The sequence below is a fragment of the Pleurodeles waltl genome, chromosome 12 (assembly GCF_031143425.1).
Source record: "Pleurodeles waltl isolate 20211129_DDA chromosome 12, aPleWal1.hap1.20221129, whole genome shotgun sequence".
Classification (NCBI taxonomy): domain Eukaryota; kingdom Metazoa; phylum Chordata; class Amphibia; order Caudata; family Salamandridae; genus Pleurodeles; species Pleurodeles waltl.
Genome location: NC_090451.1, coordinates 655,291,834 through 655,303,859, shown reverse-complemented (window position 1 = coordinate 655,303,859; position 12,026 = coordinate 655,291,834). Strand labels below are relative to the sequence as shown.

The 12,026-nt window shown below is 45.9% G+C and overlaps 1 protein-coding gene across 9 annotated transcripts in view; it reads right to left on the bottom strand.

The window, feature by feature from the left end:
* The window catches only part of POGZ (pogo transposable element derived with ZNF domain), a 235,423-nt gene that overhangs the window by 43,394 nt on the left and 180,003 nt on the right, over positions 1–12,026 (bottom strand). For all 9 annotated transcript variants that reach the window (XM_069218333.1, XM_069218336.1, XM_069218335.1 and 6 more), the window contains one exon: positions 11,523–11,758. In XM_069218333.1, the coding sequence (XP_069074434.1) occupies positions 11,523–11,758 (236 nt within the window). The remainder of the gene's footprint in view (positions 1–11,522; positions 11,759–12,026) is intronic.

Below are 12,026 nucleotides of genomic sequence, written 5' to 3'. Positions count from 1 at the left end.
AATTCATAAGTACGGGGAAGTCATGTTAGCCATGTACTGGACACAGATCACTACCTGTGTCCAGCTATAGAATGGTAATTCCAAACCTGGGCATGTTTGGTATCAAACATGTCGGGATCATACCCCAGTACTGTTGCCAGTTTTGGTTGTATGATTCTATGCACTCCGGGGGCTCCTTAGAGGACCCCCAGTATTACTCCTACCAGTCTTCTGGGATTTTCTGGGCAGCCTGCACTGCTGCCACCCCACAGAGAGGTTTCTGCCCTCCTGCTGCTTGACCAGCTCAAGCAGAGGAAGGCAGAACAAAGGATTTCCTGTGGGAGAGGGAGGCAACACCCTCTCCCCTTGGAACTAGGTGTTACATGGCTTGGAAGGGGTAGCCTCCCCAAGCCACCAGTATGCTTTGAAGGGCACATTTGGTGCCCTCCTTGCATAAACCAGTTTGCACCAGTCCAGGGACCCCTGGTCCCTGCTCTGGCATGAAACTGGACAAAGGAAAGGGGCGTGTGACCACACCCCTGTCCATCACCACCCCAGGGGGTGCCCAGAGCTCCTCCAGGTGGCCACTTGGTTCTGCAATCTTGAATTCAAGATGTGCTGAGGCCCCTGGGAGCATCTGAGCGGGCAGGGCAGGTATGTGACGTTACAGCCCCCTCCTGGGAGGCGGTCACCCTGCTAGGTGACCAATCCCCCTTCCTGGGCTATTTAGGTCTCCCTCTTGGGTGGGTGCTCCGCTCTGCAACATTGTTTCTCTGGCTCCTTCCAGCAACTGCACCATTTCCCCGGCTGAGCATCCTCTGACGGCTGCGAGTCTTCAGTCTGCACAAGAAGAAAGAAGTAATCTCTCCCTTAGCGTGGAGGAGTCACATCCATGCATCTGCAAGCACCAACTGCAACAACGTTCGGCTGCGTGGATCCTGCATCACAGGTGGTGGTCTGGAGTGGTCCCCTTGGTCCTCTCTACCGACTGTCCAACTTTGGAGACAGTAAGCCCTTGCCTCTCCTCGCAGGACAGTACCACGACTCCTGTGACTACCAAGGATTGTTTGCTCCTTCTTCAAGGAATCTTCAGGCTCCATGTAGCCCTGGTCCCCAGCACTCCTTCCTGCAAAGCACAGTCTCCTGCCTGCTGCTCCAGCAACGTGGGACTCCTCTTCCGGAGTGCTGAGTAGGCCTCACTGCGACTCCTGTGTCTGCTGCTAGTGGGTTGCCTGTTAGGGCTGCCTCCTTTTCTTGTGACTCTCCCAGCTGCTCAGGGTCACCCTGGACTCCCCTCCTTGGGTCAAGTCCCCTGGACCTTGCTGGTCCTTCAGACTTGCAAACTTTCTTCTCCGTCTCTTGCATTTGCCAAGGCTTGGTGGTGGTTTTCCAGCACCACTAACTGACTTCATCTCAACCGCTGACGCGGGACATCACTTGCATCACTTGTGGGACTTCTCTTCATCTCCTGTGCTGCACTGCTGACCTTCGTTCACCATCGACTTGGTCCTGCATCCACAGAATGGTGGGTAGTGTCTCTTGCCACAACCAGACACTCCATCGCAAACTGGACTTGGTCCCCTTCCTTTGCAGGTCCTCTTCTGTGAGGATCCACCTTTGGGTTCTTTCAGTCTTGGCTGGGTCTTGCATAATCCTTTTCCAAAGCCCTCCTGTTGGCTTGGGGTAAAACCAGATACTTACCTTTTCTCTCCTGGTCGCTGGGGATCACTCGGGTACTCACCTATTGGGATTCCTAATTTCTCCAGCTCCCTTCTACCAATTCTACTTCCTTGGCTGGGGGTGGACCGGCTTTCACATTCCACTTTTTTTAGTATATGGTTTGCCCCCTCCCACCCCCCGGCCCCTCACCCTCACTGTTTACCTATACTTATGCCAATGCTTATTGCTTTATATGCTCTTTACTGATTGCTAATGTGTATATAATAGTGTGTTTACTTAACTCCAGTTGGGTGATTGCCCATTCAGTATTCTTGTTATTATATTAAAGTACCTTTATTTCTGTACCACTGTGTGGGTCTTTCATGCGTGTAAGTGCGGTGTGACTATAGAGGTATTGCACAGGCTTTGCATGTCTCCTAACTAAGCCTTTGCTGCTCATCCACAGCTACCTCTAGAGAGCCCTGGCTTCCTAGACACGGCCTACACTTCTCTTATAGGGGATACCTGGATCTGGTACAAGGTGATAACACCATAGGTGCTCAGCACAAACCTGCCCAGCTTCCTACATTGGTGATGCAGTGGTGGGATAAGAGACTTGCAATTGCCTTACTACTTTGTCACTAGTCGCTTCCCACAGAAAAGTCCACTACTAGTTGTTGGGAACAAACTGCACTTAGTGATCAGCATCACTAATTTCTTAGTTTGTGTAAGTTGGGGGTCTAGCATATCCCTTTCTCCAACCTTTTCTAGGGAGTCTAGTCCTTAGAGTAGTTAGTCGGTTGCACCCACACCACTCTAGCAAGATATCTTCAGTGTAACACACTGCCCAGGTACCAGACTCTCAACATGAGGGCTGTACTTCCCAAGAGTTGAGGGAGATGTAGGCTTCCAGGAGCTGAAGACAGGGAGAAATCCCAATAAGAGTCTACTTCTGGGGTTACTACTCCAGGCTGACCGGGACAATTCAGGTAACCAGGGGGAGGAAGAAGTAGTGACAGGGTAGATTTAGGCTACACTGAGGAGGGTCAGGAAGAGCCTGGGGTACACCACAACCCAACCCTATTAGAAGCACTGTAGGTAGTGAAGGGGGGGTCACTCATGTAGGCCCACTTTTACTCCTAGAGGGTTCATTCAAATGGTCCCCAAGTGGATGGATGGTCCTCCTCTGTCAATACCCAGGTCTCCTCAGTATCTGAGGGGACCCACTGCTTCTACTCAGGGGAGGATTCCGTGGACAAGGAGCTTAGGAAACTGAGGTTGGAGAAGGCTGAGCTGAGGCTGCAACAGCTAGCCCTAGATAGGGAGGTCTTAGCAGTGGTGAGGGAGACACAGGATTTGGGGTTAGCTCCCCGTGGTGGCAGGAATCTTAGCTTTAGGGACACCAGGGTCAGGGAGGATTCCTATGATTCTAGGAACCTGAGCAAGATAGTCCCACCTTACAAGGTGGCAGATGACAGTCATAAATGGTTCATCGCTTTGGAGAGGGCCTGCAAAGTACAGAAGGTCCCCCAAAGACAGCGGGCAGCAATCTTGTGTCTCTCCCTCTCTGACAAAAGCAGAGACAAACTCCTCACTGTCAGAGAGGAAGATGCAGATGATCATACATCACTCAAAGATGCACTTAAAGATGCACTTAAAGATGGTTTTGGCCTAACCACTGAACAATACAGGATTAAGTTCAGGGAAATCAAAAAGGAGTCCTCTATGGATTGGATAGATATTGTAGGCTGCTCTGTTAAAGCTCTGGAAGGCTGGTTGCATGGGAGCAAAGTGAGTGACTACCAGGGCTTCTACAATTTGATTCTGAGAGAGCACCTTTTGAATAACTGTATTCCTGATCAGCTGCATCAATACCTGGTGGACGCTGATCTGACCTCTCCCCAAGAATTGGGAAAGAAGGCAGACAAAAGGGTCCGCACCGGGGTGAGCAGGGAAACTCGAAGGGGGTGACCACAAAAAGACGGAAGAAGGTAAGTATCAGGACAAGGCTGGGGAGAAAGACAAACAAAGTCTTCATCAGACCCACAAATCTCTTCTGGGGGTGGGTCTAAGCCTTCTTCATCGCCCAACAAGAAACCTTGGCGCTACATCTGTAGGCAAGTAGGCCAAAGGGCAGGTGACAGCACTTGTCCTAAAATAGCACCAAGCCTGCTACCACTACTACCTCTAGCAGTAGCAACAACAGTGGTAGCGGTAGTCAGCCCAAGAGTGTAGCTGGGTTCACCTTTGGGACTGTAGTAGGCCCTGGGGTAGACACAGAAACCACTGAGACAGCTTTTGTCTCTAAGGGTGGCAGTGGCCTTGCCACCCTAACTGTTTGTCTCTTTAATATGGATAGATACAAGCAACATCCCTTAATAAATGATGTTCAGGCTGAGACCTACAGGGACACAGATGCCATTGTCACCACAGTAATTGAAAAACTGGTGTCACTTGCACAACAACTACTTAGTCACAGGTACCAGGTCACTGATGTGAATAACTCCACTCAGTGTCAGGTGGGATTACTGGCCCTAAACAGGTTGCAGTGTTCTCTAACTTACCTGTAGAGTGCCTCCTAGGTAATGACCTGGAGACCTCAGCTTTGGCTGAAGTAGAGTTTCAAGGTCATGCAGCTATGCTGGGCATTCCTAAACACCTCCCTCAACATAGGCTAAAGAGCAAGGCGAGCAAGGGGCCCTTGAGCCTGGAATAATGGCCCATGGCACTCCTAACAACAGAGACATGCAGGATACAGAGTTACCTCCTGTCCAAACTCCCATTGAGGATCCACTCCTCTAAGGAAGGAACCTGCCCACTGGGTGGAAACTACACCGGAGGAGCCTAAGGCTATAACAGCTGAGCTCCTATGGGGTAAAATAATCCCTCTGGAAGGAACCTAGAGTAGAACAGCAACCCTGTCCTACTTTAGAAAACTTGGAACAGCCATCCTGTCTTTCCATAAACACTTTAGGGCAGCAACTCTGATCCACAGAAGGGTGAGTAGTGGATCCTACCATAAACCAGACACTCCATTACAAACTGGACTTGGTCCCATTCCTTTGCAGGTCCTCTTCTGTCACAATCCACCTTTGAGTTTTCTAGTCTTGGTTGGGTCTTGCCTAATCCTTTTCCAAAGTCCTCCTGTTGGTTTTAGGGAACATCAGGTACTTAACTCTGCTCTACTTGTCGCTGGGGGTGACTCTGGTACTCCCCTCTTGAGGGTCCTAGTTCCTCCAGCTCCCTTCTACTGACTCCACTTCCTTGGGCGGGGGACTGCTTTTTACATTCCACTTTTTTAGTATATGGTTTGGCCCTCCCTAGAAATCTCACTGTTCACCAATACTTTTGCCCATACTTATTATTTCTATCCTCTTTACAGATTGCTAATGTGTATATGGTAGTGTGTTTACTTACCTCCAGTTTGGGGACTGCTATTCAGTATTCTAGTATTTGTGTTACTATAATAAAGTACCTTTATTTTTGTAACACTCTGTGGTTTTTTCATGTGTGATAGTGCTGGGTGACTATAGTAGTATTGCATAAGCTGTGCACATCTCCTAGATAAGTCTTGGCTGCTCATTCACACCTACCGCTAGAGAGGAGAGCCCTGGCTTCTTAGACACTGCCTACACTTCACTAATAGGGGACACCTAAACCTGGTGATAACACCACAGGTGCTCACTACACACCACGCCAGCTTCCTACATCCTCCTTTTCAAATCTGTTACACACATTTGCTGAGTGTGTGCAAGGTATTGCTTATGTCTACTGCTTTGTGACCTAATCGCCCAGATACAGAAAGACCCGAGGGATGCAGGGTGTCCATCTTGTGCTGTTAAACTATTTAACGGGGGCTCTGACATTATATAACGGTTGAGTAGCCTGAGGTCTAGTATTGGCTTATTGTCCTTTCTTTCTATCGAATGAGGAAGTATTCCCCTTTTCCTCTCTTGATGCGGTGGAACAGGTTCTACTGCACCCTTGTTCAGAAATGTTTACAACTCACTCCTGCAACAGTCTTGACTGTTTGCCTGATGGCGAGGTGGGATATTTGGGCTGTGTGTGAAATTCAAACCAATCTTTATGTTGGATGATTGATAGGACAGACCTCCATTGTAGAAGTAATACCCTTATCCTTCCCACAACAGGTATTCACATGCGATGCACCTTTTAGGATCACAGCAAAAGGAAAATATCTGCCAGGTTTTTGCACCCAATTTGTAACTTTAAGTATACAGTTTAAGTGGTCTATGGTCCACCCATACAGGTGGGAAGTATTCTATTATTTATTTATTATATCAATGAAGATCCCACAATGCAGAAAACTTGTTAACCCCATTTAGAAAATCCTTATTCCCTGGGGAGAACTAATTACTTACTTGTACCTGTGGTATTCCATTGTTGGTATATTTCATAGATTTGCAAGCTTGAATTGTTTCAGGTTGTTGAAGTGGGAGTCTCTTACCACTGAGACAAGGACCGATTCAAGCATGCGAGTCTTTGAAAGAGCTAATGCTGGAGATTAAGAAAAATAGAGGTTTGTGAAGGACATTTGTTAAAGGAGGGTTGTGCAGGCATTTTCTATCACAAGTAATTGCTACACAATGGACCTTTACTGAAGAAAACTGCAACAAGGCTTTAGCCAAATAGAAAAGATACAAGTGTTGCTTTCTCCATCTTGTTTGGTCAAGATTCTTATGACTATACTATACACTAGATGCAGAACATCTTCCATTTAAATGAGCAAGAGGCATCAGAGGGTGAATTGCTAGCCTCTCTTACAATGTTCATATAATCTTGAAGAATATTCAAGTGTCCATATTTCAAGAGTTCAGGAGCCAGGCTTCTAAGTTTAGTGATGGAAGTTAAGAATCCAAGATCTGTGCCCTGAACTTGACCAGTCCGTTGTGTATGGTTTTCTCTTCTAAGGGAGATGTGACAGATGAAGATCAACAAACCACCAATGGCTTGGCCATTTTTGAGCCCTCAAAATGCAATAAGAATTATTCAAGCCATGAAACTTATCGGCTTAAAGATGACTGATGAAATTAAGGTTATCAGGTGAAAGTTGTATAAAAATGGCTTTGGCTAGTCTCTCAAAAGAGCATTCCTCATCATGCTAGGTTAGTAAAACCTGGAGTAGTTTTGGGATTTTTTTTGTTTTTTAAAACATTTGTAAGGGGATCTATCTACAGTAAACCTTATCCATAAAAGATGCTGTGCAACACTACATCGTTTAATGTGCACTTCTTCTGCAAGATTCTGCTGAGAGGCTGCGTCTGTGTTTTGAACTCCTGAAAGATAAGATGCAGGGATGCCAAGATTCCTGGCTATTAGCCAATTCCATATTGTCTGGGATTCGTGAGGCAGTACTCTAGAGCAAGTCCCTTCTTGTCTTTATAGTTATCACATTGTGTTTGAATAGTCAGTCTGAACTGGCAGTTGAAAGGTATGACTTGTGGGTCAAGAGGAGTGCTCTGAACTCCAGGAGATTGATATGGTAGAATATCTCTCCTTCCACTATGGCCCCTGCATGAGAAGGCGATCCATGTGTTCTCAGCATCCTGGAATGGAGGCAGCCATAGCCACAGACTCTGATGGGAGACACTGATAAACTGTACTAAAGCCCAGTGAGTCAACTTATTTTCCCAGCTGATTGAACATTGGCACTACTGTCACTGCAGACAATGCTGCTGCTGTCTAATCCACAGCGGGACAAGTGGAACTAGGATTACTGGATTTCAGCAGTAATTAAATGAAACAGGCTGCCTGATACAATGTCCTTATACAATTGTGATACTTTAGACAAATAAAGTTATCCCGCATCAGAATTCATTTCTGCTGCTCTGAAATAATGAATGGACTGAAATGCTGCTGAGGTGGACTTATATGCCCCATTTATTCTCAGGTCCAAATATTGGAAGATGGAAAGAAAGGAGTATGTGAAAGTGTTGCTGGCTGTGGCTCCCTTGATGAGCCAGTCATCCAAGTAAGGTTAAATACGAAAGACACATTTCTTCAGCCATACTTTTTGAGAAATTCTAAGATTGCACCTAATACCAAATGGAAGTACCCTGTATTGATGATGCTTGGGGTCCAAGATAAACTGCTGTAACTAGGAAATTAACATTTGAAAAGTTTGAATCCGAGCTGGACTTGAACATGCCAACCCTATCTGCACAATCAGCATTGCTCCTAGATAAGGCTGTATCTGCAAAAGCTGGAAATGGGATTTGAGAAAGTTGATCGTGAATCCCAGAGTGTAAAGGAGATTCCCTGTCAGCTGAGTGTGACACTAACAGTTTTGTATCAGACTGGCTTTGATGAGCCAATCATCCAAGTAAAAGTAGACACGAATGTGTTGACGTTTGAGATATGCGGCGACTACTGCTAGATACTTTGTGAAGACCCTGGGAGCTGTTGTGACCCGAAAGGTAAAACCTTGAACTGATGTTTTCGCACTAATACGAATCTGAGATATTTGCGGTGTGCTGGGTGAATGGGAATATGAAAGAAGGCATGCTTTAGATCTAACGCTGTCATAACGTCACCTTGCTGTAACAGAGGAATGACATCTTGGAGAGTGACCATATGGAAATGCTCTGAGAGAATGTAGTGATTTAATGGTCTGAGATCTAGTATTTGACTCAGTGACCCGTTCTTTTTTTGTATAAGAAAGTATAGGGGGTATACTTCTGATCCTTGACGGGGCAAGGGGACCGGTTCTATAGCCCCTCTGAGAAGGAGGGATTGAACTTCTTCTTCAAGAAGAGTAAGGTCTTCTTGTGAGAATTTTTAAGTGTGAGGGGGAATGTTTGGTGGAGTGGAAGTGAGCTCCAGATGATAACCATGTTGGGTAATTGCGAGAACCCTCTGGCCTGTGGTGATATCAGACCACTGTGGGTAGAAGTCTTTTAGTCTTCCCCCTAACGGAGAGGTGTGAGGTGGTGGAAGGTTTAGTTAGTCACTGGCAGGCAGTGGAGGCAGATACTCAGGACGTGAACGCCTTACCTCTGCCTTTGTTATTTGTGCCTCGGTATGATCACCTAAAGGAACCTCTGTTGTAAAAGTGGGAGGCTTGTCTGGTTTGAGAGGTGAAAGGCTCTGTAGATGACGGTTTGAAGACTCCCCTGAATGGTGGGTGACGCAAATTATCATGTTATGTGGTTTTTAGTGGGGCCCCCATTGCTTTTACTGTTTCAGGGTCTAAGTTTTTCAATTGTGGTATCCACTTGTTATCCAAATAGGTGCTCCCTATCAAATGGCATGTTGAGTACTAACTGCTGTATTTCCGGCATGACGCCTTAACATTTAAGCCAAGCATGCCTGCGTATGATGATGCTTGTGTTAATACTCCATGCTGCTGTATCTGCGGCATCTATCGCACAAATCGAGTTGTTAGTGATAGTTTTACCTTTCAATACGATTTCTTGCGCCATTTTGCAATGCTCCTCTTTGAGCCACTGAAGGAGATCCTCCATTTCGTCCCAGTGGGCCCTGTCATACTGTGCTATGCTTGTGAATTGGTGATACGCCAATGATTGCCATCTTGTGCTGCTACTCTTTTTCCAGCTGCATCTATTTTCTTTGTCAGGAGGAGGTGAATCTCCTGTAGACTACTGGCACTTTTTTGTGCAGTACTAACCATTATTGAATCTGGAGGGATTTGAGTCCGTATAAACAGACAGTCTGTAGGTGCTGCTTTGTATTGTTTATCCACCTTAGGGGTGATAACTGAGGACCTTATGGGTTCTTTAAAAGTTGTCAGCATGAAAAAGTATGACAGGTAGCATGGGAAAGAATTGACTCTGAGTTGTCGTAAGGGTGTCAAAGAGAAAATCTTCTTCAATAGGGTTGATGTGAAACTGGATATTGTGGAGTGCCACTGCCCTTGCTATCACCTGCTGATATGATTGTTCAGTCTTCAGGTGGTGATGGTCGTGCAGGGTATAGATCTGGGTCATTTAGTAAGATAGATCTGGATCATATGAGTCTCAGGGATATAGATCATGTGGAAAGTCACCAAAATCATCCTCTAGTGGTACTTGCGAACCTGGTCATGAAAACTGTGGTTCAGGAAGTGGTGTAGGAGAATGAAGAGGTATTGGAGGGGTGGAAGGAAGAATTGGTGAACGTGGAGTTGGGGAGAAGGCCTAATTGGAGTCTTGTCCTTGGAAGCGTTTTTTGGGGGTGGAGTAGTGTCCAGGGTCTCTTCAAAGGTGAACTTCCTTTTTAGTGGGTGAATATGGAGCTGGGGCGGACGAGCGTCCATGCCCTCTAAAATTGGCTCCACTGGTGAAGTAGTATCAAAAGAATGACTGGAGTGTCTTTATGAAACACAGTCTTCTGTTCCTAAATTGTCAGCTCTGAAGCTGATGTGGAGGATATCTTGGTCAGTGCCAGAGCGCTCAATTCGATGGCTCTGCCTGATCCCGAAGCTGTATGTGATGCTGCCGAGTCGATGCCGAAGATGTCTTGGCTGTTTTCAGTGCCAGGCCAGAAGGCGGGGCATCCAAAGGAGATTTACAGATCAGACCATGGACCAAAGGCAGTGGCGGTCCAGTGACATGCTTCTGGGGCTTTTTTTAAGTCTTTGTATGGGGAGTAAGGGTTATCTTACTCACAGGTTGTGCAGAGGTGACTGGTTGGCTCTCAGTGTTGGATTTTACACCTGACTCAGAGTCTTGGATGGAGAAGGCCTCCTCTTGTTCTGGCTCCTCCTACATGTGCTCTTCCCCAAAGATGTCCGGCATGCCGTCTGGTGTCTTGGATGCCATTTCCAATCGACGAGTTATTCGATCCTGAAGCGTTTTCTTTGATCGAAAGGAACGGCAGGCATCGCAACTCTGTTCATTGTGGTCCAGGAAGAGACACAAATTACATACCATATGTTGGTCAATGTGGGGAAATTCAGAGTGGCATTGAGGGCTAAACTGAAATGGAGTACGTTCCATTAGCCTTATATAGTTTGACGCCACGTGGAGGAGCAGGCCCAAGACAGGCGAGGATGCCCGAAGGGCAGTGAGACGGTTACTGAAGCAGAAATTCGGACCGACAACGCAATATAGAGAAAACCGGATGGAAGTACAATACCGTCCCTGACAGAGACAGAAGAGAACAGTTGGGAGTTGACCGAGTCGAGGTGAAACCGGAGGGAGAGGAACACACGTCCAAACCAGAGGGCAGGGAGAAAAACTAAATCTAACAAAGGACTCAATACCCATGCGCAGTATCACTGAAAGGAGTCACTCGATCCTGTGATTCAAAAAGATTCTTCGAACAAAAACAGACTGAAAACAACATTAGATGGCAGATTTCTGCAAAGCATGTGTATCTACAGCTACACATGCCATCGAACATAGCTTTATTTCCGTTTTTCATAATCCTGGGACCAGAGGAAAAGATGGATGAGCAACAGTGATGCAACTCAAAGATGACAAAAGTAACAGTTTAATGAGCTAGTACTATATTGCTAAGCTGTAGTGCATATGATAAACATTTCATTGAACTTAGTGATGCACGGATTTGTAGGACAAAAGGTAGTCGATATTGCAACCTGGGAGAAATCAATTCAATTTCATTTGTGTAAGAGCAACTTTGAAAAACTAGGGAGTGACCACACTTACCAGTCACACTAGTTCTCTAATGCAGACCTCTTCCTATTGTTCATGACTTTCATGAATTTAACCAGTTGTAGGGAACATTTTTCTAAAGGTTGAGAATATGAAGAGCATTCCATCTTGGACACCAATCATTTTTACTTTGCTTAAGACTGAACAATAAAACCATGCCATGATGTTAACAATACAAAAAGCCCTTATTAAATGTTAATTTAATCTATGAAGTTACTAGCATACAGCCACTGCCTTTATTTTAACCACCTTGTAGTTTGAAACTTAGCAAGGAGCTCCGACATTTTCTTGACAGTCCGCTTATCCTTGTTCGACTGGTTAGCTGGGTATTGGAAGACAGGCTGCGCATCTAGAGATGGTTGCATCAATAGTGGACTTGACTCCTGCAATGATAGCGGTGGCACGTCCGGTACGACCTGAGGTGAAGCCAATGGAGATGCCATTGACACTGCACGTGGCTGTCCTCGTGAAGCACGGATTGTAACCTGTAACAAATTATGTCATATGTCAAATACAACTTGAGACTCCATTAACTACAAAACCTTTGGTGGATTACATTGTCATGCAATTTTTAAACATGTAACACGCTTACCCATGTATGTAGAACCTATTTCTTTTAGTCTACCATTCTGACTCAGAGTCCAAACTTATGCCAGAAACAAATACTTACCGGATAAGCTGTAATAACTAATCAGTGAAGGATCATTTAAAGATTTCAACCAACAAGTTAGGCCATGCTTCTCAGAGTAGCTA